The sequence below is a fragment of the Bufo bufo genome, chromosome 2, assembly GCF_905171765.1.
Source record: "Bufo bufo chromosome 2, aBufBuf1.1, whole genome shotgun sequence".
In the NCBI taxonomy this organism is placed as follows: domain Eukaryota; kingdom Metazoa; phylum Chordata; class Amphibia; order Anura; family Bufonidae; genus Bufo; species Bufo bufo.
Genome location: NC_053390.1, coordinates 282,946,150 through 282,972,705, shown reverse-complemented (window position 1 = coordinate 282,972,705; position 26,556 = coordinate 282,946,150). Strand labels below are relative to the sequence as shown.

Here is a 26,556-nt window from a genome sequence, read left to right as displayed (position 1 = left end):
GCACTGCGAACATAAGATATGGCAGAAGGAGGTCCCAGTCCTTCCCATCCTTAGACAACACTCTTTTTAACATGTCTTTTTAATGTTTGGTTATACCTTTCTACCAGGCCGTCAGTTTCCTGTTAAAAAACAGACGTCCGTAGCTGTTTGATGTGCAGCAACTTACAGAGTTCTCTCATGACCTTGGACATAAAATGGGGCCCGTGGACAGTCAAAACCTCAGGGCCCCAGACCATTCCCCTCACTGTGTCACACTAATATATATATATATATATAATATAATATTTATAATTTCCATATCTTAGTTTCTACTTTATCCTACTAGGCTTCATCTATCAAAACTGTATAAGACACATGCTGACTTTTACATCCATATTAACTGATCAGGTTCAGCTTTTGTTTTTTAAACCACACTTTGTTAGCTCCTCCTGAAAGGTGCCTATCTCATCAAAGTGCGTTTCCTGCAGGAAGACAATGTTCGCCTGTAAACATCTAAGCTCGTGTGCAAGCAATCACCGCTAAACATTGGACAGGAGGCCTTTAACGTTCAGTGATATAAGCTTAGCTATGTGAAAAAGATGTGCGAATGAGGGGTACCTGATCATCCATAGGGGAAGCAGTAAAAGTAAATTCTAAGCGAGCTATCTTGTAGGAAAGTAGGCCAGGCTTCTCCTGAAGGTTCATCCAGTGGTAGGATACAGAGAAGGTAGAGAAAAAAAAAGGAAAAAAGAAAAGAGAAAAAATACAAATGAAACATCAGCATGTTCATAAAACAACCAAAAAATATTAGAGTATAAATTACTATATAAACAATATATGTGAGGTGAAAACAGGTGCTAAGGGTCACCACTAGATGAAATACAAAAGATTAGAAGTTATAGAAGCTCATCCAAAAGAGGGAAGTATGTATGTGGAATTCCCTAAAAGGGGGGTACGAGACAGACTGGGATGGCTGTACAGTGACGGTAAAGGGATTTACATATAAGATGGCAAAATAGGAATGTGAGCCTATAAATTGTAGTTTAATGAAACAGGGCTGCTTGGACACATAGACATAAACCTGAAGAATAAACAGAATAAACAACTTAGGCTGTTAGTGTTTAAGAAGGTATGGCAAGATACAGATATCCTAAAGCTAGAGAATAAGTGTTGAGAACTCAGTAAGATATCAAACAAAGAGGGTGTTCAGCATATTGAATAATCAAATCAAGTAGGAGTAAAAGGAAGCCTGCAAGCTTGTTGTCTCCTGATCCGTGATGAGACCGACTGCCAGGTAAAAACCAAGAGTAGAGGCAAAAAGAATGAGTTCCAATCTTGGAGTTGTTGTGCAGGGAGCTGTAAAGCTTGACAGAAAGAAGGGAGATTTACCAGTGAACGTAAAATAGCAGAACGACCAACTTTTTCTGGTAGAAAAACTGAACTGGAATGGCCATCTATACAGAGACACCAACAAAGGTTTAAGGACTAGTTGTTGATGCAGGTTTATCCACGATAAGTCCTAAATAGCTGTATTGTAGCACCAGCCTAATCAATGGTCTTTAAGTTCCTAGCTTTCGCCATTATGTCCTCTTTTAGTTGGAAGTCTGTAATACAACAGATAATGTTGCTGGGTTTTTGACCCGGACATAGAGGGTCATTTATTAAAGGGGTTGTCCGGGTTCAGAGCTGAACCCGGACATACAGTAACCTTATTTTCACCCAGGCAGCACCCCTGATGTTGGCATCGGAGCATCTCTAGCGCAGGGCACAGGCTCTTTTGTTTACAATAACACGCAAGCTTCCGCCCGGCAGTGTGTTCGGTGACGTCACCGGCTCATATGGGCGTGCTTTAGCACTGCCCTAGCCGTTTTACTGGCTAGGGTAGCGCTAAAGCCCGCCAATCATTACCAGTGACATCAACGGGCTTCCTGGCAGCCCTATGGAGAGTCCGGTACGTCACCGTAACTCTTGAAAATGCCTTTGCCCTGCACGATTTAGCACAGGGCAAAGGAGAGCATCCAACTGCTCCAATGCTCAAGTCAGGGGGGTTACCTGGGTAAAAAAATGGGGGTATGTCCGGGTTCAGTTCTGAACCCGGACACCCCCTTTTAAACAGAAAAACACCTGACCACACCACCAGGCAAAGGAGTCATCATCTTGCATGGGCCATGAAGCATCTATGCTGGACGAGGGACCAGTGGGCCTCAGTGCTGTTCACTGATGAAAGTCGATTCACTCTGAGCACAAATGATGGCCGCCAACGATGTTGGAGATGTCAAGGAGAGCGCTATGCATCAGCCACTGTCACCAGATGAGCCTTTGGTGGTCGTGGTGTTACAGTGTGGGCAGGTGTGTCTAGCCAATATGGACCTGCCCTACACTTTGTGAATGGTACAGTGACAAGTCCATACTACTAGAATAACATCATTAATCCAGTCATTGTGGCTCTGTATGAAGAACACAGGCCTAACTTCATCTTCATAGAAAAACAATGCGCCAGCTCATCAAGGTCACATCATTAGGGAACGGCTGCTGGAGATTGGGGTACCTCAAATGGAGTGGCCTGCACTTTCTCAAGAGCTGAATCCCATTGAAAACCTATGGGATTAGCTGAGTCGACGTGTAGAGGCTTGTAACTCTGTACCCCAGAACCTCAATGACTTGAGTGCCACCCTTCAAGAAAAGTGGGATGCCATGCCTCAGCAGACAATAAGTCGACTTGTGAACAGCATTAAACATGGTTGTCAAGCTGTAATTGATGCTCAAAGCCACATGACAAGTTATTGAGACATTGATATTTTTGTGGGGGTAATACCCACCACTGTTGTTGGCTTCTGTTTCAATAAATTGTTTGAGAAGAGGAAATGCCCTACTATATATATATATATATATATATATATATATATATTTATATTATATACACTGCTCAAAAAAATAAAGGGAACACAAAAATAACACATCCTAGATCTGAATTAATTAAATATTCTTCTGAAATACTTTGTTCTTTACATAGTTGAATGTGCTGACAACAAAATCACACAAAAAAAATAATGGAAATCAAATTTTTTAACCCATGGAGGTCTGGATTTGGAGTCACCCTCAAAATTAAAGTGGAAAAACACACTACAGGCTGATCCAACTTTGATGTAATGTCCTTAAAACAAGTCAAAATGAGGCTCAGTAGTGTGTGTGGCCTCCACGTGCCTGTATGACCTCTCTACAACGCCTGTGCATGCTCCTGATGAGGTGGCGGACGGTCTCCTCAGGGATCTCCTCCCAGACCTGGACTAAAGCATCTGCCAACTCCTGGACAGTCTGTGGTGCAACGTGACGTTGGTGGATAGAGCGAGACGTGATGTCCCAGATGTGCTCAATTAGATTCAGGTCTGGGGAACGGGCGGGCCAGTCCATAGCATGAATGCCTTCGTCTTGCAGGAACTGCTGACACACTCCAGCCACATGAGGTCTAGCATTGTCTTGCATTAGGAGGAACCCAGGGCCAACCGCACCAGCATATGGTCTCACAAGGGGTCTGAGGATCTCATCTCGGTACCTAATGGCAGTCAGGCTACCTCTGGCGAGCACATGGAGGGCTGTGCGGCCCTCCAAAGTAATGCCACCCCACACCATTACTGACCTAATGCCAAACCGGTCATGCTGGAGGATGTTGCAGGCAGCAGAACGTTCTCCACTGCGTCTCCAGACTGTCACGTCTGTCACATGTGCTCAGTGTGAACCTGCTTTCATCTGTGAAGAGCACAGGGCGCCAGTGGCGAATTTGCCAATCTTGGTGTTTTCTGGCAAATGCCAAACGTCCTGCACAGTGTTGGGCTGTAAGCACAACCCCCACCTATGGACGTCGGGCCCTCATATCACCCTCATGGAGTCTGTTTCTGACCGTTTGAACAGACACATGCACATTTGTGACCTGCTGGAGGTCATTTTGCAGGGCTCTGGCAGTGCTCCTCCTGTTCCTCCTTGCACAAAGGCGGAGATAGCGGTCCTGCTGCTGGGTTGTTGCCCTCCTACGGCCTCCTCCACGTCTCCTGATGTACTGGCCTGTCTCCTGGTAGCGCCTCCATGCTCTGGACAATACGCTGACAGACACAGCAAACCTTCTTGCCACAGCTCGCATTGATGTGCCATCCTGGATAAGCTGCACTACCTGAGCCACTTGTGTGGGTTGTAGACTCCGCCTCATGCTACCACTAGAGTGAAAGCACCGCCAGCATTCAAAAGTGACCAAAACATCAGCCAGGAAGCATAGGAACTGAGAAGTGGTCTGTGGTCACCACCTGCAGAACCACTCCTTTATTGGGGGTGTCTTGCTAATTGCCTATAATTTCCACCGGTTGTCTATCCCATTTGCACAACAGCATGTGAAATTGATTGTCACTCAGTGTTGCTTCCTAAGTGGACAGTTTGATTTCACAGAAGTGTGATTGACTTGGAGTTACATTGTGTTGTTTAAGTGTTCCCTTTATTTTTTTGAGCAGTGTGTATGTGTGTATATATGTATATGTGTGTGTGTGTGTATATATATATATATATATATATATATATATATCACTGTAGCATGGACTTTTTACGTTTTCCACAAAATTCACCCAAAAGCCAAATGTCCTTAACTTTTTGTGAGCATTGTATATTAAGCCCTCAAAGCGGGAATAAATGCTCTAAGCACACGGAGCTCAGCCCTCACGCAGCCAGCACCATTGAGTTCCTTTATTAGCTACGTCTTTGTGCACAGCTATAGACGGAGATGTTTAGTGTCCACCTCCAGAGCTCATTCTGTGAGGGAACTTTATATGTTGTAACAAAGCTACCTGTCCACACTGCTGTCATGTCCATCTCTCCCTCTGGGCGTCGCAGTGACTTTTGTTTCCCATTTGCCTGCCATTCTGATGCTAGTCCTCGCTGGTTATTAAACCTGGCCCTGACCCTGGCTTTAGATTCTGTCTAGCTGTGACAAAAATTATCCAGTATTGACCCCTGGCTTGTCTGTTTTCTCTGACACCTTTTTGCCTGACCAGTCAGCATCTACTCTGCAGATGCAACCTGAAGTTCTACACCAGCTAAGTTCAAACCTCCTTGCAAGGGTGAATGCTTTCAGTTCTTTACACTAACCAGAGTGGCCTGCAAAGCAAACTCTTTGAAGAGCATTTGCTAAACAGGTAATTCCATTCAGTACCATTACATATGTCTATACACATACTGGATTCTCATATGTAAAAGAATGCTATCTAACCAGAGATACTCTTCAGCACAACTACCTTGACCTATAAAGCCATCTGCATATCCAAACACTGTGTATGTTTTTCCTCTATAAAGGTGTGTTCATCAGGACGGCTTTATTACCTGAGCACATGCCCAACCCATCTGCCGTAAGGTTAGTGACCACATTGGATATGAGCAGGAAAGCATGTCACTTACCAGCAGTTCCTATTCTGAAGCAGCATACTATCCTTCCACTCATCCAAACAGTATAAGGGGAATTTATCATTCTCTCCACGCCAGATTTCCAGCGTTTTACAACCTTTTAAATGCCATTGCATTGGTGAGGGCAGTTTGTGGTTGGGGACGTCTTTCCCAACACATTCATCATTATTTACATCAGAAACTGGTATAAATAATGATGAAATCTTCAGCAGCTCAGCACAGACTGCCAGAGGAGGCATGTTATTTATATCGAGGCCTGTCATAAATTATATGCCTCCTCTGGCAGCGCAGGCCCTACCAAGAAGGGTTTTTACCACAAGCCATAGTCGCTAAAGGCTCATGGGCCCTGGTGCAAGAGTTCAGCTTGCCCTCCCCCCCCCTTTCCCTCAGTGCTTTGTGACAAGGGGCAGGGGTGCACCTAGGCTTTCTGCTACCTGAGGTAAAAATTGAAACGGCTCCCTCCCCCAGCCAAATTCACAACCTAACTCCATCCCTTCTAGTGTAAAAGACTTACAGTCAGGTCCATAAATATTGGGACATCAACACAATTCTAACATTTTTGGCTCTATACACCACCACAATGGGTTTTAAATGAAACAAACAAGATGTGCTTTAACTTCAGACTGTCAGCTTTAATTTGAGGGTATTTACATCCAATTCAGGTGAACGGTGTAGGAATTACAACAGTTTGCATATGTGCCTCCCACTTGTTAAGGAACCAAAAGTAATGGGACAATTGGCTTCTCAGCTGTTCCATGACCAGGTGTGTGTTATTCCCTCAACATCCCAATTACAATGAGCAGGTAAAAGGTCCAGAGTTTATTTCAAGTGTGCTATATGCATTTGAAATCTGTTGCTGTCAACTCTCAAGATGAGATCCAAAGAGCTGTCACTATCAGTAAAGCAAGCCATCATTAGGCTGAAAAAACAAAACAAACCCATCAGAGAGATAGCAAAAACATTAGGCGGGGCCAAAACAACTGTTTGGCTCGGAAGACCACGGAAAACAATGGTGGTGGAGGACCGAATAATTATTTCCCTGGTGAAGAAAACACCCTTCACAACAGTTGGCCAGATCAAGAACACTCTCCAGGAGGTAGGTGTATGTGTGTCAAAGTCAACAATCAAGAGAAGACTTCACCAGAGTGAATACAGAGGGTTCACCACAAGATGTAAACCATTGGTGAGCCTCAAAAACAGGAAGGCCAGATTAGAGTTTGCCAAACGACATCTGAAAAAGCCTTCACAGTTCTGGAACAACATCCTATAGACAGATGAGACCAAGATCAACTTGTACCAGAGTGATGGGAAGAGAAGGAAAGGAACTGCTCATGATCCTAAGCATACCACCTCATCAGTGAAGCATGGTGGTGGTAGTGTCATGGCGTGGGCATGTATTGCTGCCAATGGAACTGGTTCTCTTGTATTTATTGATGATGTGACTGCTGACAAAAGCAGCAGGATGAATTCTGAAGTGTTTCGGGCAATATTATCGGCTCATATTCAGCCAAATGCTTCAGAACTCATTGGACAGCGCTTCACAGTGCAGATGGACAATGACCCAAAGCATACTGCAAAAGCAACCAAAGAGTTTTTTTAAGGGAAAGAAGTGGAATGTTATGCAATGGCCAAGTCAATCACCAGACCTAAATCAATTGAGCATGCATTTCACTTGCTGAAGACAAAACTGAAGGGAAAATGCCCCAAGAACAAGCAGGAACTGAAGACCATTGCAGTAGAGGCCTGGCAGAGCATCGCCATCACTATGCGTTCCAAACTTCAGGCTGTAATTGACTGCAAAGGATTTGCAACCAAGTATTAAAAAGTGAAAGTTTGATTTATGATTATTGGTTTGTCCCATTACTTTTGGTCCCTTAACAAGTGGGAGGCCCATATGCAAACTGTTGTCATTCCTACACCGTTCACCTATTTTGGATGTAAATACCCTCAAATTAAAGCTGACAGTCTGCAGTTAAAGCACATCTTGTTCGTTTCATTTCAAATCTATTGTGGTGGTGTATAGAGCCAAAAATGTTAGAATTGTGTCCATGTCCCAATATTTATGGACCGGACTGAACTTGGAAAACATTACATACCTCTCTACAAAACATACAGGGTAATTCAGCACCACATACCTCTTACATCCAGTAATGTCTTCTCTGAGGTAGATATTCTCTTTCCTAATCTTCTCCTTTCATACCAGATCGCCATGATAATTTTTCTTTTAGTACCACACAGATGGTGCCCCCTTTAATATTTTTTTGCGTACAGTGCCCTAAAAAAATAACTGCAACTACGTATCGATTGACCTCACAGTACATGTCAACGTTTACTATTTTAGAAAACTAACTGGTGGTCACCACTATGGACCTGAATACGTCTTTGGATCATGTACTGTTTTTTAGTTAAAACTTCACTTTTATTGTTTTATTTAATACACTTTGTCATTTCATGTCTCTATATAAACATCAACACTCTATAGACAATTTTAAATTATCAGTGGTGCGGGCTAGCTCTGTCTTATTGTTTATATTATTTACTGTTTTTTGTCACAGTTATTTCTGGCCTATTCTTTTTTCGGTGTTCCTACTACTGTCACCTGTATAGCTATTTATATGCCCCTATGGTGAGGTTCGCTACCTTCATCTATGGGGTCGGTGGTATAATCTTTACTATATTTCCAATTGCTGTCATCACCACCACTGCTGCTGCTATACACCTATTATTTCCTATCAACTGATATTACTAGCCTGTATTGTGGCTTTATCTGCTGCCGCCTGTGTAGCTATACATCCGCTCGTATATTTGAGCTTACCCGCTAACTGTCTAAAACTTAACACTCAGGCACCCTGCATCCCGACATGTTTCGCTGGGTAACCAGCGTCTTCAGGGGATAATGCAGGTGTATAGCTACTCAGTTGATAGGAAATAATAGGTGTATAGCAGCAGCAGTGGTGGTGATGACAGCGATTGGAAATATAGTAAAGATTATACCACCGACCCCATAGATGAAGGTAGCGAACCTCACCATAGGGGCATATAAATAGCTATACAGGTGACAGTAGTAGATACACCGAAAAAAGAATAGGCCAGAAATAACTGTGACAAAAAACAGTAAATAATATAAACAATAAGACAGAGCTAGCCCGCACCACTGATAATTTAAAATTGTCTATAGAGTGTTGATGTTTATATAGAGATAAGAAATGACAAAGTGTATTAAATAAAACAATAAAAGTGAAGTTTTAACTAAAAAACAGTACATGATCCAAAGACGTATTCAGGTCCATAGTGACCATCAGTTAGTTTTCTAAAAAAATAACTGCACCCAGAAAATAGCATCCCCGACACTAATAGTGTAAACATAATTTCCCCCCCAAAAAAATAATTGTGCTAGTTGTGCCCCCCACAGTAATAGTGATCCCCAAATTCCCACAAATAGAAATGATTATCTCCCACATGGCACAGTGTTAACAGTGCCCCCAATAGTAATAATGCCCCTATTGTGCTATACTAGTAATCCTGTTTCCCATAGCCCCCCAGTACTAATACTTCTCCTGATAATGTGTGCCAGTACAAAAACTACCAGCTTATAATGTGCATCAGTACAAATACCCCCTTATATTGTGTGCCAGTACGAAAAAATACTCCCTTACCTTTCAGATCAGACTCCCCCCTCCCCTTATCACACCTCAGATCAGACCCTCTTTAGACCTCTATGTGAGACCCCTGCATCAGACCTCAGATCAGGACACCATGTCAGATCCCCCCCTCCCCAATCAGACTTCAGATCAGACCCCAATTAGACCTCTATGTCAGATCTACCAAGTATGAGACCTCAGATCATACATTAAAATAAATACATTAACTTACCTCTCTTGCTCTGCTGCCACTCTCTAGGTCTGGCGTTCTCCCCTTTGGTCACACTCCCTGGTCTTCTCCGGGCCCGTGCCGCACTGTCATAATGCGCGCACTATGTCCTGACACTATCTGCAGTCAGTACAGTGCAGCCCGGTGTAGAACAAGCAGGGAGAGGTGACCGCGCTTCACTCCCTCCACCTTCTGCAGACTAGTGAGCACTTCCATAATGGAAATGCTTACTAGACTTCACGTTATAAGACGCACTAAAACAAAAAATACAGCACCCCCTGGCTTAGGTGCCCAGTTGCAACTGTGACTGCTGCGACCCTTATAGCTACGCCACTGATCCCACTATCTATCACATAGAAATTGTGGTCAGGGCTAAGGATGGTGGAAGTGGGGAAAGGGGAAACCCTTAACCCTGAACCTAGTGGCTGGGGTGTGCCGGGAGCCACGATCGCGGGTACGCCAAGAAAAGGGGGCATACCCAAGGTGAGAGTGGAAGAAAGGGGAGGGAGGGGCATGCCGCAGGAACGCCAGGCTGGAGAGGAGGTGCATGCCGGCCTAAATGCTGCATTCCCCTCCCACAATTACAGGCTGCGCTGCAGCCTTAACCATTTGTGGTCAGGGCTAAGGATGGTGGAAGTGGGAAAAGGGGAAACCCTTAACCCTGAACCTAGTGGCTGGGGTGTGCCGGGAGCCACGATCGCGGGTACGCCAAGAAAAGGGGCCAAAGACTCTGAATAGGTAACATAGTTTAATTGAATATTACAAAGCCAGTGTACGGAAGGCCTGAAAGATTTCTGCCTGGGGATCTGGTATATAACGGGTGAAACAGGACGAACGCCGACGCCCCATGCAGCGAATGACATGTGCGGGGACCTGATGCCTAGAAGCTGCCGACGCAGCCCCAATGCGGAAGGAATGACCTGAAATAGTACTGGGGTCGTGACCCAACCCCTGCATCAGGGACCGGACAAGGGACATGAATTTCGATGTGGTGAGTGGCTTACCTACACAAGGCAGAAGAGGGGAGTCTGGTGGAGAGACCGTGAAGCAGGACGATAATTGCCACAGAACCTCGACCGGGCACCAATGGTTACCTGAAGGGAAAAACTTTGATCTCGGTGGGGGGACCAAACTGGTTGGTCTTGGAGGACGGGAGATGGAGGACAAAATGGTCTGCGGACCAGACTAGGTGGCGTTTCTGGAGGAAGCTATGACGCCCGGAGCCCGACGTGAATTCACCAGGCCTGAGGAAGCCGTAGAACCCGAGGTAAATAGCCGCCTTCAGAACCGTGCTGAGAGAGGGCCCAAAAGGACTGCCGTCTAAGGCCGAGGATAGGGCTCTGAACAATTCCCCCGACACCGGCTGTCTATGGGTGCGTGGACCCTTTCCCTTCTTCTGCAGACCCCTGAGCGTTGCTTTGACGGCTTGTGAAGCGAGGATGGAACCCCCATCTGGCCTGGCGATCAAGCGATAATGCTGGAGCCCTGCTAAATATAGCTTGATGGTATTGTGCGACAAAGAGAGGCGGGTGTGGCAAAATGCAATGAACGCCATGACATATGAGGTTTCCTCCAGCTGACCCCTTGGGAATTCTCGAGCAAACTTGCTGAAAGCTGTAAACCCGGCCCGATAGTTCCTAGCCGTGTTGTGAGAAAGGGAACCCTCGACCAGTCTCTCTGCCTGGACCACCAGAGATGCTAATCCAGGATGAATGAGCTGAGTGTAGGAACCTGAGTGCCGGAATGATCCGCTTCGGGCATTTCCTGAAAGAAAGTGGAAAAACAGAAACTGGAGAGGGCGTCAGCGGCAGTGTTGGAATCCCCTGGAATGTGAGCACAACGGACATGGAAGTTGTGGGTGAGGGATAGCCACACTAATTTCCGCAGCAGGGCCATGACCCGGAGAGATTTGGACCTGCCGGAATTGATGATATCGACCAGGGACTGGTTGTCCGTGACGAACAAAACCGGCAAGTTGGACCAGGAGCTGCCCCAGACCAAGGCGGCAGCCATGATGGGGTATAATTCCAGGAGGGTAGAAGAACCGATGGCAGATGGGTCTGCTTGGATTTCCGGAGGCCACCTCGGGGAACGAAGAGGGAAATGCCGTTCCAATCCGAAAGGAAGGTATTCCACATGGCAAGGTCCGAGATGGCGTGGCAGTTCAGGTGGACAACAGAATCCTGGTCAGGAACTGTGGAAAGAAGATGCAACAGGCTGGCCAGAAAAGATCGGCCCTGGGGCATAATCTTCGTGGCGTGATTCATCAGACCCAGTAAGGACTGAAGCTCCGCCTTGGTCAGGGACAGAGTGCTGACCGCCCGGGAGATGGCAGAGTGGATCCGGGTCAACTTTTCAGGGGGCAGACTGGCCTCCATCTTGATGGAATCTAACGTGATGCCCAAAAAGGTTACCCTGGCCACGGGCACCTGGAGGAGGGAGAAGAACTCCAAGAGGGTAGCGGGAATTGAGGGGACCGGATGAGGGTTCTCAATGAGCAAAAAGTCGTCTAGGTAATGAATTACCATGGGAAGACCTCCGTGATGCACCAGGATCCAATGGAGAGCCCTGGCAAACTGGTCGAACAGCCAGGGGCTGCTCTTGGACCCAAAGGTTAAGCGGTTGGCAAAATAAAACCTGGCCGACCAATTGATACCATAGTATCTCCAAAGATGCGGGTGGACCGGGAGAAGCTTGAAGGCATCGGCTATGTCTACCTTGGCAAGCCAAGACCCAACCCCCGACTGGAGAATGAGCTGAATGGCTTCCTCAACTGACGAGTATTGCATAGAATACTCCTCAGAAGGGATAAGAGAATTCAGGCTTGGAGTGGATGACATATGAGGCGCTGACAGGTCGTAGATGAGGCGTTTTTTATTTGAAGACTGTTTCACAACCAGCCCAATAGGGTTGATCCGCCAGGACTGAAACGGAATGTGGAGAAAGGGACCAATGATGAACCCTTTTTCAACTTCGGATCGAAGGAGGGCATCCACGGCCTCTGGGTCACCGAACGCCGAGCGCAAATTGGGACCCTCCCATGACCCGTGAGGCAGGGTGACGAGCCCTGTGTGGAAGCCCTCCTTGAACCCGGCCAAGAGGAAGGCCACGAAAAGACGGTCTGGGTGATCCTGCAGCAGAACAGCCAGAAGGTCTACATCAATGTCGGCTAGTCAGGAGCTCTTGGAAGATTTCCTGGTACAAGCCGAACGCGGATGGGCCCGACAAACATGCCGAGCAGATGTGAAGAGCTCGACAGGCGTTAAAGGCACAACTCCCCGCATTGAAGTTGTTGCAGACCTGGCTGCTACCTAAAAAGACTATTGGTCTGCCCAGTTTGTCCAGAGTTGCCGAGGGCTTGGTGGCCCCGGAAGTACTAGGAGCAGCTCCCGGCTGGGAAGGATGAGCCCGATCGGGACACCAGTCAGAGGAATGGAATATGGACTGGCAAGAGGTGCAGGAGGGAGCTCTGAGACCGGCGAAATGACTGCAGAACAGCTCCATGTCGAGATCAGCCCAATTAGTCATGAACTGAAACTGCGACAGGGCTGCTGCCGCCTTAGCGGAAAAGGACCTGTGATAATCGTAAAACGCTGAGCCACCGTACTTGTGGCCCAGGTCCGACACCCGATACAGGTAGGTATCAAGCTCCTCCCTCCTGGACGGATTGGCAGAACAGACAATGTCCCGATACAGGCTAAAGGCCAGGAGAAACTCGGGAATGGACAATTTGCGGTTAAGTCTGGCGTCTTTGGCCTTCAAGACCACCGAAACCTCCCCGCAATTAATGATCCGATTCTCCGAGATGTCCTGGGAGGCGATGAGGATGGAGGCCAAATTCACATCCTTCCCAGCCAGGATGTCCTTCTTATTATGCTCGGGAATGAAGTGAGACGGGGCAATCAGAGGACCAGAAGCTGGCCTACCTGCCACATCTAGAGGTGGGGAGGGTGCCACCACTGGGGAGGGTGGGATTGCCGAGGGTCTGGACTCGAGGGCTGCAACCCTGGCCTGAATGTCACATAAAGAACTGGCGAGCCCGCTGATAGAGGACTGAATCTGGGACAGGGCTTGCTGGATGGAAGGAGAGCTAGACTGACTCTCCACTGAACTCGGGGCCGTCATCAACAAGCGGTATAATTCCGCCTTGTGGGCTGACGCGGGATGACGAATCCCCCTGCGGTTGAGCTCGGTGACCAGCCTAGGCACAGTCCAGCTCCGCAAGGAAGCGCTGACGGAGTGACCCGAAGCCGATGTTCCAGGAAGGGAAATATTGTCTTCCATCTCTGACACGTGCGACATCCTTAACCTGCGGAAAGGTAAATGAGAGGGAAACGAAGCTGCGGTCGCGAAGGAACAGCCTAAAATGAAGATGAAAGGTGAGGGAAACGAAACCATTCAAAATACTTACCAGAAGAAGCCCAAGACCAAGGAACCGGAGATCCGAAACCGATAACGAACCGGTAAGCTAAAGAAAAACCCAGACCTTCAGAAGAGAAGAGAAAAGCAAACGAAAATGCGGTCCTCAGAGGATCGAACATGACCTGAACTTACCTTAGAAAGGATTTAAACCTTTGACTGACGCGAGCCGAAAAAACGGACCGAAACCTGCGATCTAAAGATAATGCATATGAAGACCAGGTGACCGACAGCTGGGAAGAGAGACGGGAGGCGATCCCCCAAAGGAAGCGGTGACAGGTAAGACGCCGAAAAGGATCAGTCGACCAGGCTGGCCCAGGGAACGAAAGAGCCTGAGACATGACCCAGGGGCACGAGGGACATGCCGACTGGAAGCAAGAAGCATGGACAACCCACACCCGTGAAATGCAGAGCGACCAGATGGCCGAGAAACTGAAAACAGACCTGGGCGAACCAGGAGGAAGGAGGAATCCCAGGTAAACTGGGGCAGAGACCTGGGCGATCCAGGAGAAAGAACAACCCCAGGCGAACTAGGGAAGAGACCTGGGCGATCCAGGGAACAGAAGAAGAACCCCAGGCGAACTAGGGAAGAGACCTGGGCGATCCAGGAGAAAGAAGAACCCCCAGGCGAACTAGGGAAGAGACCTGGGCGATCCAGGAGACAAATACGTGGACCGGGCGAACCGGAGAGAGACGACCCTGGGCGATCCAAGGCTTGAGACAGGATGAACACCGTGTGAGAGAGAGAGCCCGGGCGATCCGGGAAGACCAAGCAACGACAGGGACTGTGGCGAGAATGTTGTGAGCCGGAACACTCGGAGGACCGAGAGCCGTAGTGTAAGAGAAGATGGACAACCTGAGGTGAGGCCCGTGATACATGTACTGGCGACTGCGGAGGCTGTCATACCCAGAGTACTGGACAAGACTCCGCAGTAGCTGGAGGAAGAACATGCTACAGCTGGGGGACGGGAATGTTGTAAATCATGCGCAGGAACCACACACCCACCCGCAAATCGAGGAACGAAACCCGCGGAATGCAGGAGCAGACCAAAGCCTCAACTCACCGCGGGTAGGCGGGCTGCCCAATGTTGGTTCAGACCTGGGCATCCAGAATGTCGTGCCCTGCGGGCACGAAGCCGCAGGCATCCGAAATATGCGGCTTCAGGACAAACGTACGCCTATTGTCGCGCGCCCCCCGAGTCTATGGGAACGCACGACAATACGCCCCAAAAAGACGCACGAGTACCTCCCGGGGCGTCGGGCGTCCCACAGCGCGGACGCACGTGCTGCAAAACGCCTAGGCGAGAGCCATTCCCGGGGAATCAATGGCCCCCACCTGTCGGGCGTCCCACAGCCCGCAGGAGCACGTCACAAAAGCGCCCAGGTGAGACAGTGAAAAATACGTGCAGCAGTGAAGACAACATGCCCCAGGACAAGGGGAGAAGACAGAAGAAGAAGATGAAGTGGACAGGGACCCTGACCAGGCAGACAAGGGATCCGAGACCCTGGAGGCCGCTTCACCCAGGCAGCGTGAGGTGACAGGCAGAACCTGCGCTTAACCTACCGTGGTATCCTTGAGACGCCGGGAACGGAGGAGAGCCGAACGCTGGAGACGCAGCTGGAGGAAGCTGAGGGGGGCGGACCTGGAAGTAAGGAGGTCACTGCTGAGGACCGGACTGCACGCTGAGCACGCCGCAGGAACGCCAGGCTGGAGAGGAGGTGCGTGCCGGCCTAAATGCTGCATGCCCCTCCCACAATTACAGGCTGCGCTGCAGCCTTAACCATTTGTTCACTAACATAGAATGAACTAAGTGGGAAATGTATCATAAGTGGAATATTTGAAGTCCATTTTGCTGCTGAAGTGAGATTGCAACTTTAAAAATAAAAGTGTCAGTGATTACGGTAAATCTGGAGTGAAACTCTGGGACATGGCTAATTTATGCCCACTTTGCCATCCCTATTTCAAAACTGGAGTGAATAGTGAAAAAATGCAAAAAGTCACAAAATAGTGAACCCGGAAAGTCGCAAGTGACCCATTTTGCGACTTTTTGAAGTCAGAATTCTGGAGTGAAGGCATTTTAAATCAGGACCTAAAAGAAGAAACCTACAAAAATGACATTCATCTAAAGTTAAAGAAAAAAATCAAAACCCAGATAAATAATATATTGTCATCACTGTGCACCGGCTTGCTTGGGTATATAGGCATCTTTCTTTCTTGTTTGTTCCGGTGGTGGAGTATAAATAAACTTTTGTGTGAGAGATACGTGTTGCATATCTACTACATTCAATGCCCCATTTTGTTTCCAGATTACCAAGGGAACTGGGTGTAAAATCAGTTACAAGCATAAACAGAGGCCTCGGGGTTGATGAGGAGAGGCCGTTAACCACAGTGGATTATTATGTAGCTGCTCGTTTTCTGCTTTATGACTAAGCAAATATATGGGACATGTTCTATTTAGGTAAATTGTTTACTTTACCGAATGTCCTGAAAAGGTCCAAATGATGATCCATAATCAAAATTATTAGCTCAGGTTCACACACTGCAGTGTGATGTAGTTTTTGAAATGCAAAGAGTAGACCCTAAGGCAAAATGCACACGATCAGGATTGCGTCCGGAAAATCCACACCGTAGGTCATGAACATTGTATTCTATGAGAATTTTAAATTCTCAATGCACGCGATGTGGATTTTTCCGCGCGGATTTTGACCTGCGGTGCGGATTTTAAAATCCGTAGCATGTCAATTTATTTAATTTTTCCTGACCGGATTTTCTTCATAAGTAAAATCCGCACGCAAATCCACACCAATTGAACAGATTTGCCTGCGAACAACTGAGGATTTCAGTGCGGATTCTCGGCACATGAATCCTGAACGTGTGCATGTACCCTAAAGAGGGGGAATGAAAAATGATGACTTTTCTCTTTTGGATAAAAACGACAGTGTGAATAAGGCCTAAAATACAACTAAGAGGCGGCTACTTGGCACAGCTCGTCCCACCCGTGGCATTATTGCTTGTACATGGACTGTAATTCCAGCCTTTCAAATCTATATGTCAGGATTTTTGGCAATCATTTAAGTAAATTTAAATACTTGGCGTGCTGTTTTTTTTTTTTTTTTTTTTGTATGCTCGCTGAACCCAAGGTTATCAGCAATTGCAGTTGACAATCTAATTTGTATTTCGGGGAAATGAGGATCGGGGAGTGGAATTTGACTCTCTGAGTCTTTTATTCAGACGCTGATAGAGGAGTCGGGCAGTGCCCCCCTCTCTTTCACAACACATGCATGCTCAGCTGTACTGAGCATGCATGTGTATGGGGGATCTGGAGAGATAGCTGTCGGCTGAGCGAGCATTCAGCCAACAGCTTTGGCCAGCTTTAGAATTGGGTGCGTCTATCCCGTTCTCGTAAAAATTTGGATGATACACTCATTATTGTGTTGAAGTATTTACAAACTGTAGAGGTCATTTTGAAGTAGTAGTTTTTATGCTCCATTATTGGAGTAGATATCTGACAGTTAACCCAATCTATTGATAGTTATTCCAGTTATAGACATTTATGATATATCCCCATATTAGCCTGGGCCCCATACCTATCTCCAGAACAGTGGTCCACGACTTTCATTCCACCTGTTAAAATAGCCAATGGTGGCTTCTTCCAAGCAGGGAACGAATAGAAAGGTGACCACTCATGTGCATGACTCTCTCTTTTTTCCTTTCTGTGGGTGTTACGTATCGCAAACATGCACAGCCGACACTCTTCATTCCATGAAGACAATTGGACTTGGCGTCATTGACCCTATACACCTCTTACACTAGTTTGAGGGGTGTTTGGAGAGTACAGATTCCCTTTAAAGATAAATCAGAGACAACATATAAACTATATATCCCCTGTATTGAAAAAAATATAACAGAAAGAGGACACAAAAAAGTATTTTAGTTGCACGTTGAGCTATTAAAAAGTTGTGAAAAATAGACTTTTTTTGAATACTTGAATGAAAGCTGTGTAATGTATATAGTTGTAAACGGGATGGAATGGCTATGGCTGCTTTCCCACTTGTGTTGTTTTCCAGTTTTGAGATCCGGCAGAGGATCTCAATGCGAGAAAAATTTTATGTTTCCGTTTGGTCGTCATGCATTCGGAACGGAAAGAGATCCATTCAGGATGCATCAGGATGTCTTCTGTGACCGGACACAAAACTGCTGCAAGCTTGGTTTTTGTGTCCAGTCATAAAAAAAAACAGATTCGGCGCTGGATCCGTTTTTTTTTTTTGGTATTTTAGGAACCTAAAAAAAGATCCGATTTTATTTATTTATTTCCTTTTTGATTTCACATAACCGCATCCTTACGGAACAGATGCATCCTGATGTGTAAATTCAAAACAGATCCTCTGCCCGATCTCAATACCGGAATTAACAGCGCAAGTGTGAAAGTAGCCTGAGTCTTGGACTGGTTAAAGCTGAGAAATCATTCACCATCTTATCAGTACTGTCAGATATTACAGAAGTAAGGAGAGTGGCACATGACAGCTTCCTGCTGTGGTTTCTTTTGTCCGGGGACTGTGTGTGAATGATTTGTTTCTTCATTCTAACGATGTGACTTTTACTTCCTCCTCTGTTGCACATGACTCCTTCAGGAAAGAGGTATTCACATTCTGCAGTGTCGGTACAGCGGGCGGTGGAGGGCTGAAATGTGCTCTCAGAATGCAGAAGGATTTTTTTGCATATAATGTTGTTCTTATTTTGATGATAGTTCTTCCTAAACACATAGGATGCCCCTGACGACTTTACAATGGCTCATGACTACCACATCTTCAAGTCAAGAAGCCATCAACGTCCCACTGTCCTGGGGCCTTCCATCTTTAGAGACCCATGGGAACTATACCGGAGAAGAAGCTGACGTGAGTAGGAATATTTTTTTAAAATTGCATTTGTTTGTGCTTTTTGTAGTCCATGCTGTTGACGCCACAGTAGTAGGGTAGGCCCAGGTATGGGGGCTACATATTGTAAGTATATTACACAGAATTACATGGCACCAACCCAAGAGGACCTGTGCTAACCAGAGACCCAACTTATTCCACGGTCCCAAGGGTTCCAAGTAGTCAGAATTGTAATGTATATGTAACAATCTGAATGTTGCTTCAGGCCTAGTGAACAATTCTTATTTTTTTTACTTATTGACTTAAAGAGGCGCTGTCACCAGGATCAACCCTACTAAACCAGACATACTGCCTGGTAGGGTTCATCATGCTGATTAAAACTATACTTTTCTTTAGTCTGTACGATCAACAGCTGCAGAGATATCACCAGTCATGTGGGCGGTCCGGTCAGTGATTGACAGCTATCTATGTATACACACTAATACAGAGAAGGTAGTCCATCACTGATGAGACCACCCACTTGACTACTGCGCTCAGAAACAGCAGAGATTTTGATGTAAAAATGACAAGTCATACTGAGTCTTTTCCCATAAAGCTATATATATCCATCTGCTCAGCTCCTCCTGCTCTATAACCTGGTGCCCGCAGACTGCACTATATTCCATAGCGACATTTCTAGGGTGGTGTGCTGTAAAGTATGGTGTGATCCTATCGTATTTAACAAAGACAAATGAGAAATGTGATTATGACGGCTAAATCATTAACTTTTTTATATTTTTATTGTATGCAGTGCCGAGAAGTGGGGAAGATAAATGTCTCCCTCCGCTGTGATTTTATCAGGAGGACTTCAGATTGCAATGACACGGATGGATATTTTAGCTATCTGGATGGGGCGTTCTGCAGTTTTCCTCCTGAACTGTTTCCCTTTGCTATCTTCCTGTATGTAAGTATATTAACCATTGATATGCTTGAACTAGCTGAATGTTTGCCCGCTTGCTTGTTCTGTGCACTGAAGTGGGCAAGCAGGATATCAAATGGTGTCTTTGGCACAGGACAACTTTTAAATGAAAAACTGCCAGCAGAAAAATGGTGTCCCATCTGAGGGTTAATTTCACAGCTTCATCAACCGAGATCCTAGGGATGTGTTTTTAATGTGTTCAGCCATTGCGATATTCAAACAGTAGAGCACACCGCCAGAGTTTCCACACGGCAGTAGAAATGATAATGCTGCTTTGGGTGTGAATGAGGACAGGTTGTAGGTCCATATCACCACAGGAAGGTTGGCCAGCATTAGATACAGGTTTAGACTTCCTATAGATGAGTGCGTGCAAAACAGAATCACATTGAGGGACACTTAGTTGTGAGTGAAGTTCTGATTCACAGATTGAGTTTTCCTCTAGAAGTTCTGAATTCAGTCTTCTAGGGGAGAATGGTGACTGACCGGCCGTATTTACAACAAGGCACATGAGGGTTTCAGGAAAGAGGGGAGCAGCACTTCACAGAGAAGACGAATGTCTTTCGTTGATTCATTCACCTTAGTGCTGCTTCTCATTCATTATCATTATTTATTCTCATGTCCCTTTATCACTAACTTTTGTTAATAAAATCTACAAGTCTATACCCTCACACTGCTTAAAGAGGTTATCCAAGACTATAAAAATGTCCCCCACGATGCTAGGGAGGCTCGTCCCCGCCTGCCATCGGCTGCTCCTCCCCGACACCGGATGTTTTCATCTGTGCATGGGGAGAAGATGCAGCAGTGGTGCGGGGACCAGGAGCGGCGCGGGGAGCCAGGTAAGTATATTCATTGTGAGGGGCTTGGCATATGGGGCACATCTCTATAGTCTTGGATAACCCCTTTAACTACAGCTAATGTAACAGTAATATCTCACAGTAAGTGCTGCAGTTAACAAAAATAAGTGATAAGGAGACATTAGAACAGTCAGATGAGGAGAAAGGTGAAGCCAGTATATAACTTATATGTACACTGGCAACTAGCAGAGAGTATTTCTCTGCTTGTCACACAGCAGACTATTCCATAATCCACACACTGACATTAAGGTAGTAAAAGTCCTCAGTATAACTACTAAAAGAAATGCAGCAGCCACAGAGTATAAGTGACCATACACCTAGCAAGAAATACGGCTCATTCAAATAGGTGATGTTAGACTAGTTTGTGCTCTTGCCTGTGAACATGGACACATTTTTATACAGACCACTCACAGACGATGTCCATGTCCTGTCTGTTTTTCTTGCAGACCCACTCACTTGAGTGAATGAATCTTGAGGGAAAGTCAGAACTGGAAGGGGGCAGGTCTCTCCTGCACTCACCATTCCCTGGTCTTCTCCGGGTCCGGAGACCAGGGAGCGGTGAGTACAGGCAGCGCTACGCTTCGCACGCCTCCTGCATACTAATGAGCGCTTCCATTATGGTATTCACTTTATAACATTCACTGTCATCATTTTTCCCCCTCTTTTGGTGGACATAAAATGCATCTTCTAAAGCGGAAAATATGGTATTTGGCTCTATTGAAATGCAGTAACACCATTTTTTGGATCCTTTCTGCAACAAATTTGGTATGTGTGAACATACTTTACACATAGTTTCGTGCGTAGTCTTTTTATGATAGAGCTTTAAAGGGGCTGTACCACTAGTTTACTTTCTTTTACAAAATGCACCATTTGTAAGATATTCTCTTGACATCATTATAATGGTGTCCCTGGGTATTTAATCTATATAGTAATGTGCACGTCCACCTAACAAGGTGGTCACACATGCTCAGTTCCATCCTTCAACTGCCAACAGCCTTATTGACTGTTAGAAGCTGTGACAGTTACAGGGAGAGAGCTGCAGCAGAAAGGACACATCCCCCGAGCTGTCAGGCTGAAGATAATCTAACAGAGCAATGAATGGGGAAATCTCTGGATCCAGGAGTTGATATAGTTACAGGGCTGGTTCTAGCTTTGTTAGAAAGAAATTGTCATGTACCATATGAAGTCTGATTTAAATTTTTACATCAACCTTGACATAACCCCTATAACCTCTTTAAAGATTGTGTTTGTAAAGCATAAATGTGAGACTCCTTTAATATATGAGTGCAAACTTTTTTTTTTTTTTTTTTTTTTTTTTTTTTTTCAACAGGCCCTATGGCTCCTCTACCTCTTCATAATCCTTGCAGTGACTGCAGAGAAATTGTAAGTTTAGTGTTTTTGTCACCTCCTACTCTTACAATGCCTTTATTGATATGCCACTATGATATTCCACAGCATTGTACATTTAGGAAAAGCGGTAATCTCCTACATGGCAAATACTGAAAATATATGAAATGCCTGCAGGCAGAGTCAAAGGGAAAGCGGAGACCAACGTTTTAGTTGTTTTTTTCAGTTTGGGGCTTTTTTCATTTAGCTTATCTACCAGGGAGCCTGCTACAATTTTTGTATTTCTTTTTTCAGATGCCTTAGTGTCACCATATTGGTCACGGCAACTGCAGCTGGCCATGGACCTTCAGTAGCTGTCAGCTGACTGCTCATTCGTCCAACAGCTGTTCTTCCAGACCCCCACTGCTCCCCCCATACAGATGCACACTTTGCTTGGCCAAGTGCAAATATGATCTGAATGGGAAGAGGAGACCCTTGCACCTCTGGTGGTGGGAGGCTTAAAGGGGTTTTCTGAGACTCTGGTATTGATGAGCAGTCCTCAGGAGCGCTGCGGCCTCCTTGCAGCTTACCAAGCACAGCTCCATCCAAAGGATAGTGGACGTGCTTGTTATTGCAGCTTAGCTCATACACTGCCTAGGTCATGTGACTGATAAACGTGACATTACTGGCCCAGGAAGAGGCCGTGCCAGGAGCCAAACCTGACAATCTGATATGGATGTCCTATCCTGGGTATAGGCCATCAATATCAGAATCTTGGACAACCCCTTTAATTACCTTGAGTGCAAAAGATCAGGCATGATGAAATATAATGCTATCACACCATCACTTAAAGAATCATTCCAGCAGTTCTTATTTACTGGAATCTTGGTTTAGTGTCTTAGCTAATAAAGAGAAGACATAAAGACAAATTAACTCGTCTGTTCAAATGTATTCATAGCAGGAGAACAATTGATAACAAGTGATACTGACCATTTTTGTAATATATTTTAATTACTAGTTGCTAAAGCTCAAAATGGGCCAATTTACAGCTATTTTTCTAATAGAAATGTACGATTTCAGTAATTAAAATATATTACAAAAATGGTCAGTATTACTGCCCCTACACATTACACAAATAAAAAAAGAATGACAGTTACACTTTAAGTTGTTGGCTGGAGGTTTGTTCACTGACCTGGGTCACACATAACATAGCCAGGTTTTAAAGGGGTCATCCCATGAAAAGTATTAGGCCTCTTTCACACAGGCGTCATGGATTTGGGCTGGAAAATGCGCGATTTTTCCACGCGAGTGCAAAACATTTTAATGCGTTTTGCACGCGCGTGAGAAAAATCTGCATGTTTGGTACCCAAACTTCTTCACAGAAGTTCAGGTTTGGGTTAGGTGTTGTGTAGATTTTATTATTTTCCCTTATAACATGGTTATAAGGGAAAATAGCATTCTTCTCTTCTTTCTTCTTCTTTGCTGTGCAGGAGGCTTCTCTTCTTTCTTCTTCTTTGCTGTGCAGGAGGAAAAGGACCTGTGGTGACGTCACTGCACTCATCACATGGTCCATCACATGATCCATCATGGTGATGGATCATGTGATGGACCATGTGATGAGTGCAGTGACGTCATCCAAGGTCCTTTACCCATGTCCTGAAGAAAGAAGAGAAGCCGGGCTGCGCGAACAAGCGGATGAGGGGAGTTAAAAAATTTTAATTTTTTTTTATTTATTTTTTTTACCCCCTCCAGCCCTATTGTACTATGCATTCTGTATTAAGAATGCTATTATTTTCTCTTATAACCATGTTATAAGGAAAAATAATAATGATTGGGTCCCCATCCCGATCATCTCCTAGCAACCATGCGTGAAAATTGCACCGCATCCGCACTTGCTTGCGGATGCTTGCGATTTTCACGCAGCCCCATTCACTTCTATGGGGCCTGCTTTGCGGGAAAAACGCACAAAATAGAGCATGCTGCGATTTTCACGCAACGCACAAGTGATGCGTGAAAATCACCGCTCATGTGCACAGCCCCATAGAAATGAACGGGTCCGGATTCAGTGCGGGTGCAATGCGTTCACCTCACGCATTGCACCCACACGGAATTCTCGCCCGTGTGAAAGAGGCCTTACTATGTAATGAATAGGGCATTTCAAATAAAGTAGAACCCCCTGTAGTTTCTTCTTCTAGTCCCTGGTGGACTGACATGCTCAGTAGCTCCCTGCTCACACCCTCCTCCCGAAACTAGTGTAGTGGCCTCAGAGAGAAGCAGGTAAAGCAGCTCAGACATCTTTCATTTATTTCTCTTTTTAAATTCATAGAAGCATACATCAGGACAATGGAGAAAGAAATGGAAAGGGGGCATTGCATGCCAATTAGATACCATAGTGCTATTTATCAGTGGAATCATTGGGGCTGTGTATAAGGGACTATTTTTAATGCAGGGGAGGAACACTGGAGAGCAGGGCTTTCAGAACTGAGGGGGGCAGGGTTAGCAAGAGCTAGTTGCTATGCGCTCCTGGGAGATGCAAGTGCTCGACTGTCACATGTGATGAGCTGCTGCCCGCCGCAGTAAGTAAAGAGACCAGAGCTGCAGAACGGTGGGTAAGAAAAAACTGAAAAGGATAAAAATGACACTGGAGAGCTGTTTTTTGCATTAATATAGTTAAAATAATGGTATGTGTTTTATATATATAATGTGTGTGTATTTTTTTCATTTGTGGGATAACTTTTAAGAAATTACTTACATTTTTTTTTAGAGGTTAATCTAATTTGAATTACGGTATCAGACACCTCTTAAAGATATGAAACCAACTAATAAATACTAGATACTGTTTACCAGAACTTCTAAGTTTATGGTATTCTGGCCCAGTCTACCATCTCCATGATAAATTCATTTTGTATTCATTACACATTGTTTATATATTTTTGTAATAATGTAAATACACACATTGGTGAAATATTGCATTTTAATTCATTACTGTAATTCATTACTGTCGAGTACTTGAGTATATGTTTTTCTTTTTATCACCATCTTTCTTATTTTTTTGGTTCCAGCTTTTGTCCGAATTTGTCTGCAATCTCCCGAACGCTCAGACTGTCCCATAATGTAGCTGTATCCTTTTTTTAAATGTTTATTGATTTATTGATTTAGGTATAGAAGTCGGCGTAGTGCAGTGTGGTACCATTCATGTTCTGTTGACATCAGCTTGGGCAAATTATAAAACCACCCACCCCCAATTTTTGTGATTTTTTTTTTTTCATCCTCCTCATTCAATCATTTACATAACTGTATTTTCATGCATTTGTTAATGTTCCAAACATGAACTTACGAATTAAATTGTGCTGTAGGTCGTTGGCTGTAGGTGCCTAAAGCAGGCTTCTTTCTAAAGGGTCAGTGCAGTAAGCTTATAGGGGGTCATTTATTAAGACTGGCATTTTAGGCGCCAGTCTTGCTCACCCCTATATCTGGCAGTGGATCCTCCGAAGTTATGAAGAGGCTCCGGCCTCTACATTACTTTGGCACATCCAGTGCCAGTCTAAGGCTGGTTTCACACGAGTGAATGTCACGCTCCGGACTCACAGCGCTGATTTATGATGCTATGTAACCCTTAGAGTCCTGGAATGTATTGGATAACACTGACATAATGCTGTCAATATTATCCAATACATTCCAGAACTGTAAGGGTTACATAGCATCTTAAATCAATATAATGCTATGTGACCCTGGCAGTGCTGGAAGTTCCGGACGGGAGCTGCACTGCAAGTCTGGAGAATGACACTCGCTTGAGTGAAACCAGCCTAAATGTAAGCCAGACCATGTTCTACGCCTAAAACGGTCATAGAAAATAGTAAATGAGACGTTCCATTCCCCGCCTGCGCCACGTCCACTTTTTTTTTTAGACCTGACGTGAGCGGGGAAAAGTTGAAGATTGCGGCGCAACTAACAGTTGCACTGCAATCTGTGCCAGTAATACGCCTAATATAGGCGTATTTCTGGATAATAAATGACCCCCATAGAGTTACAAGTACTGAAACTGCCAAGAGGAGGTCTATACAGTAAAAACAGGCATCCTCACATCTGCATTCACAAGTAGCAGAATCTTCCAGCAGTGTCATTTATTTTCCCAGCTGTCCCACAAGGTTCATAAGCTGTATCATAAGGGGACAGCTTATAGGTGTAGTATGTGACAGACTGAACCGTCAATGGGGCTGCTGGAGAACCCTGAAGGCTAGCCTCCTTTCTACGGAATATGGACCCAGAACTATGGAGACCCCCCTCAGACCTCTTGGGGTTACAAGGAACTATTAACCCTGATTTATGTATGGAGTTATAGGCCACATCTTTCCTATTGCCCATTAAAGGTGCAGGGTGTGAATCCCGCAACACAAAAAGGGTTAAAACTGCACTGAGACTCCCAATGGATGTGTTAGTTTATTTGTCCCTTTGTTCTATTGTGTTAATGATAGGATTAAGATAGCCGACTCCGGTGTAGAGGAGTAGATCACCCTATGATACACTCAGGAGATAATCCCATCACATGTGTCTCCTCTCTCCCTATTCTTTCATTAAGACACTGGGGAGGGGATGACTGTTTGCATGCTGTTCATGTATGATTGAGTTATGTTAGACTTCTTGAACTGTATATATACTGAGTTGGTCTTCAATAAAGGGAGTTCTTGATTTGTTTCACCCTCAACATAGTCTCATCTCATGTGTGGGGGGAACAGCTATATTTACTCTGGGGATTGCTATCGGTATTATACTCCCCTGGGATTACTGTTCTACCAACTGGAAGCTAGATCCTGGTCTTGGGCACAGGGTGGGTGG

At 45.3% G+C, this 26,556-nt stretch overlaps 1 protein-coding gene across 3 annotated transcripts in view; it reads left to right on the top strand.

The window, feature by feature from the left end:
- SLC8B1 (solute carrier family 8 member B1) overlaps positions 1-26,556 on the top strand; it is a 58,418-nt gene that overhangs the window by 14,155 nt on the left and 17,707 nt on the right. For all 3 annotated transcript variants that reach the window (XR_005776197.1, XM_040416626.1, XM_040416627.1), the window contains exons 3-6: positions 18,474-18,603; positions 19,373-19,525; positions 21,725-21,777; positions 24,783-24,840. Coding sequence is in view for 2 of the 3 variants with exons in the window: in XM_040416626.1 (XP_040272560.1) it covers positions 18,475-18,603; positions 19,373-19,525; positions 21,725-21,777; positions 24,783-24,840 (393 nt within the window). In the remaining variant the exon portion in view is untranslated. The remainder of the gene's footprint in view (positions 1-18,473; positions 18,604-19,372; positions 19,526-21,724; positions 21,778-24,782; positions 24,841-26,556) is intronic.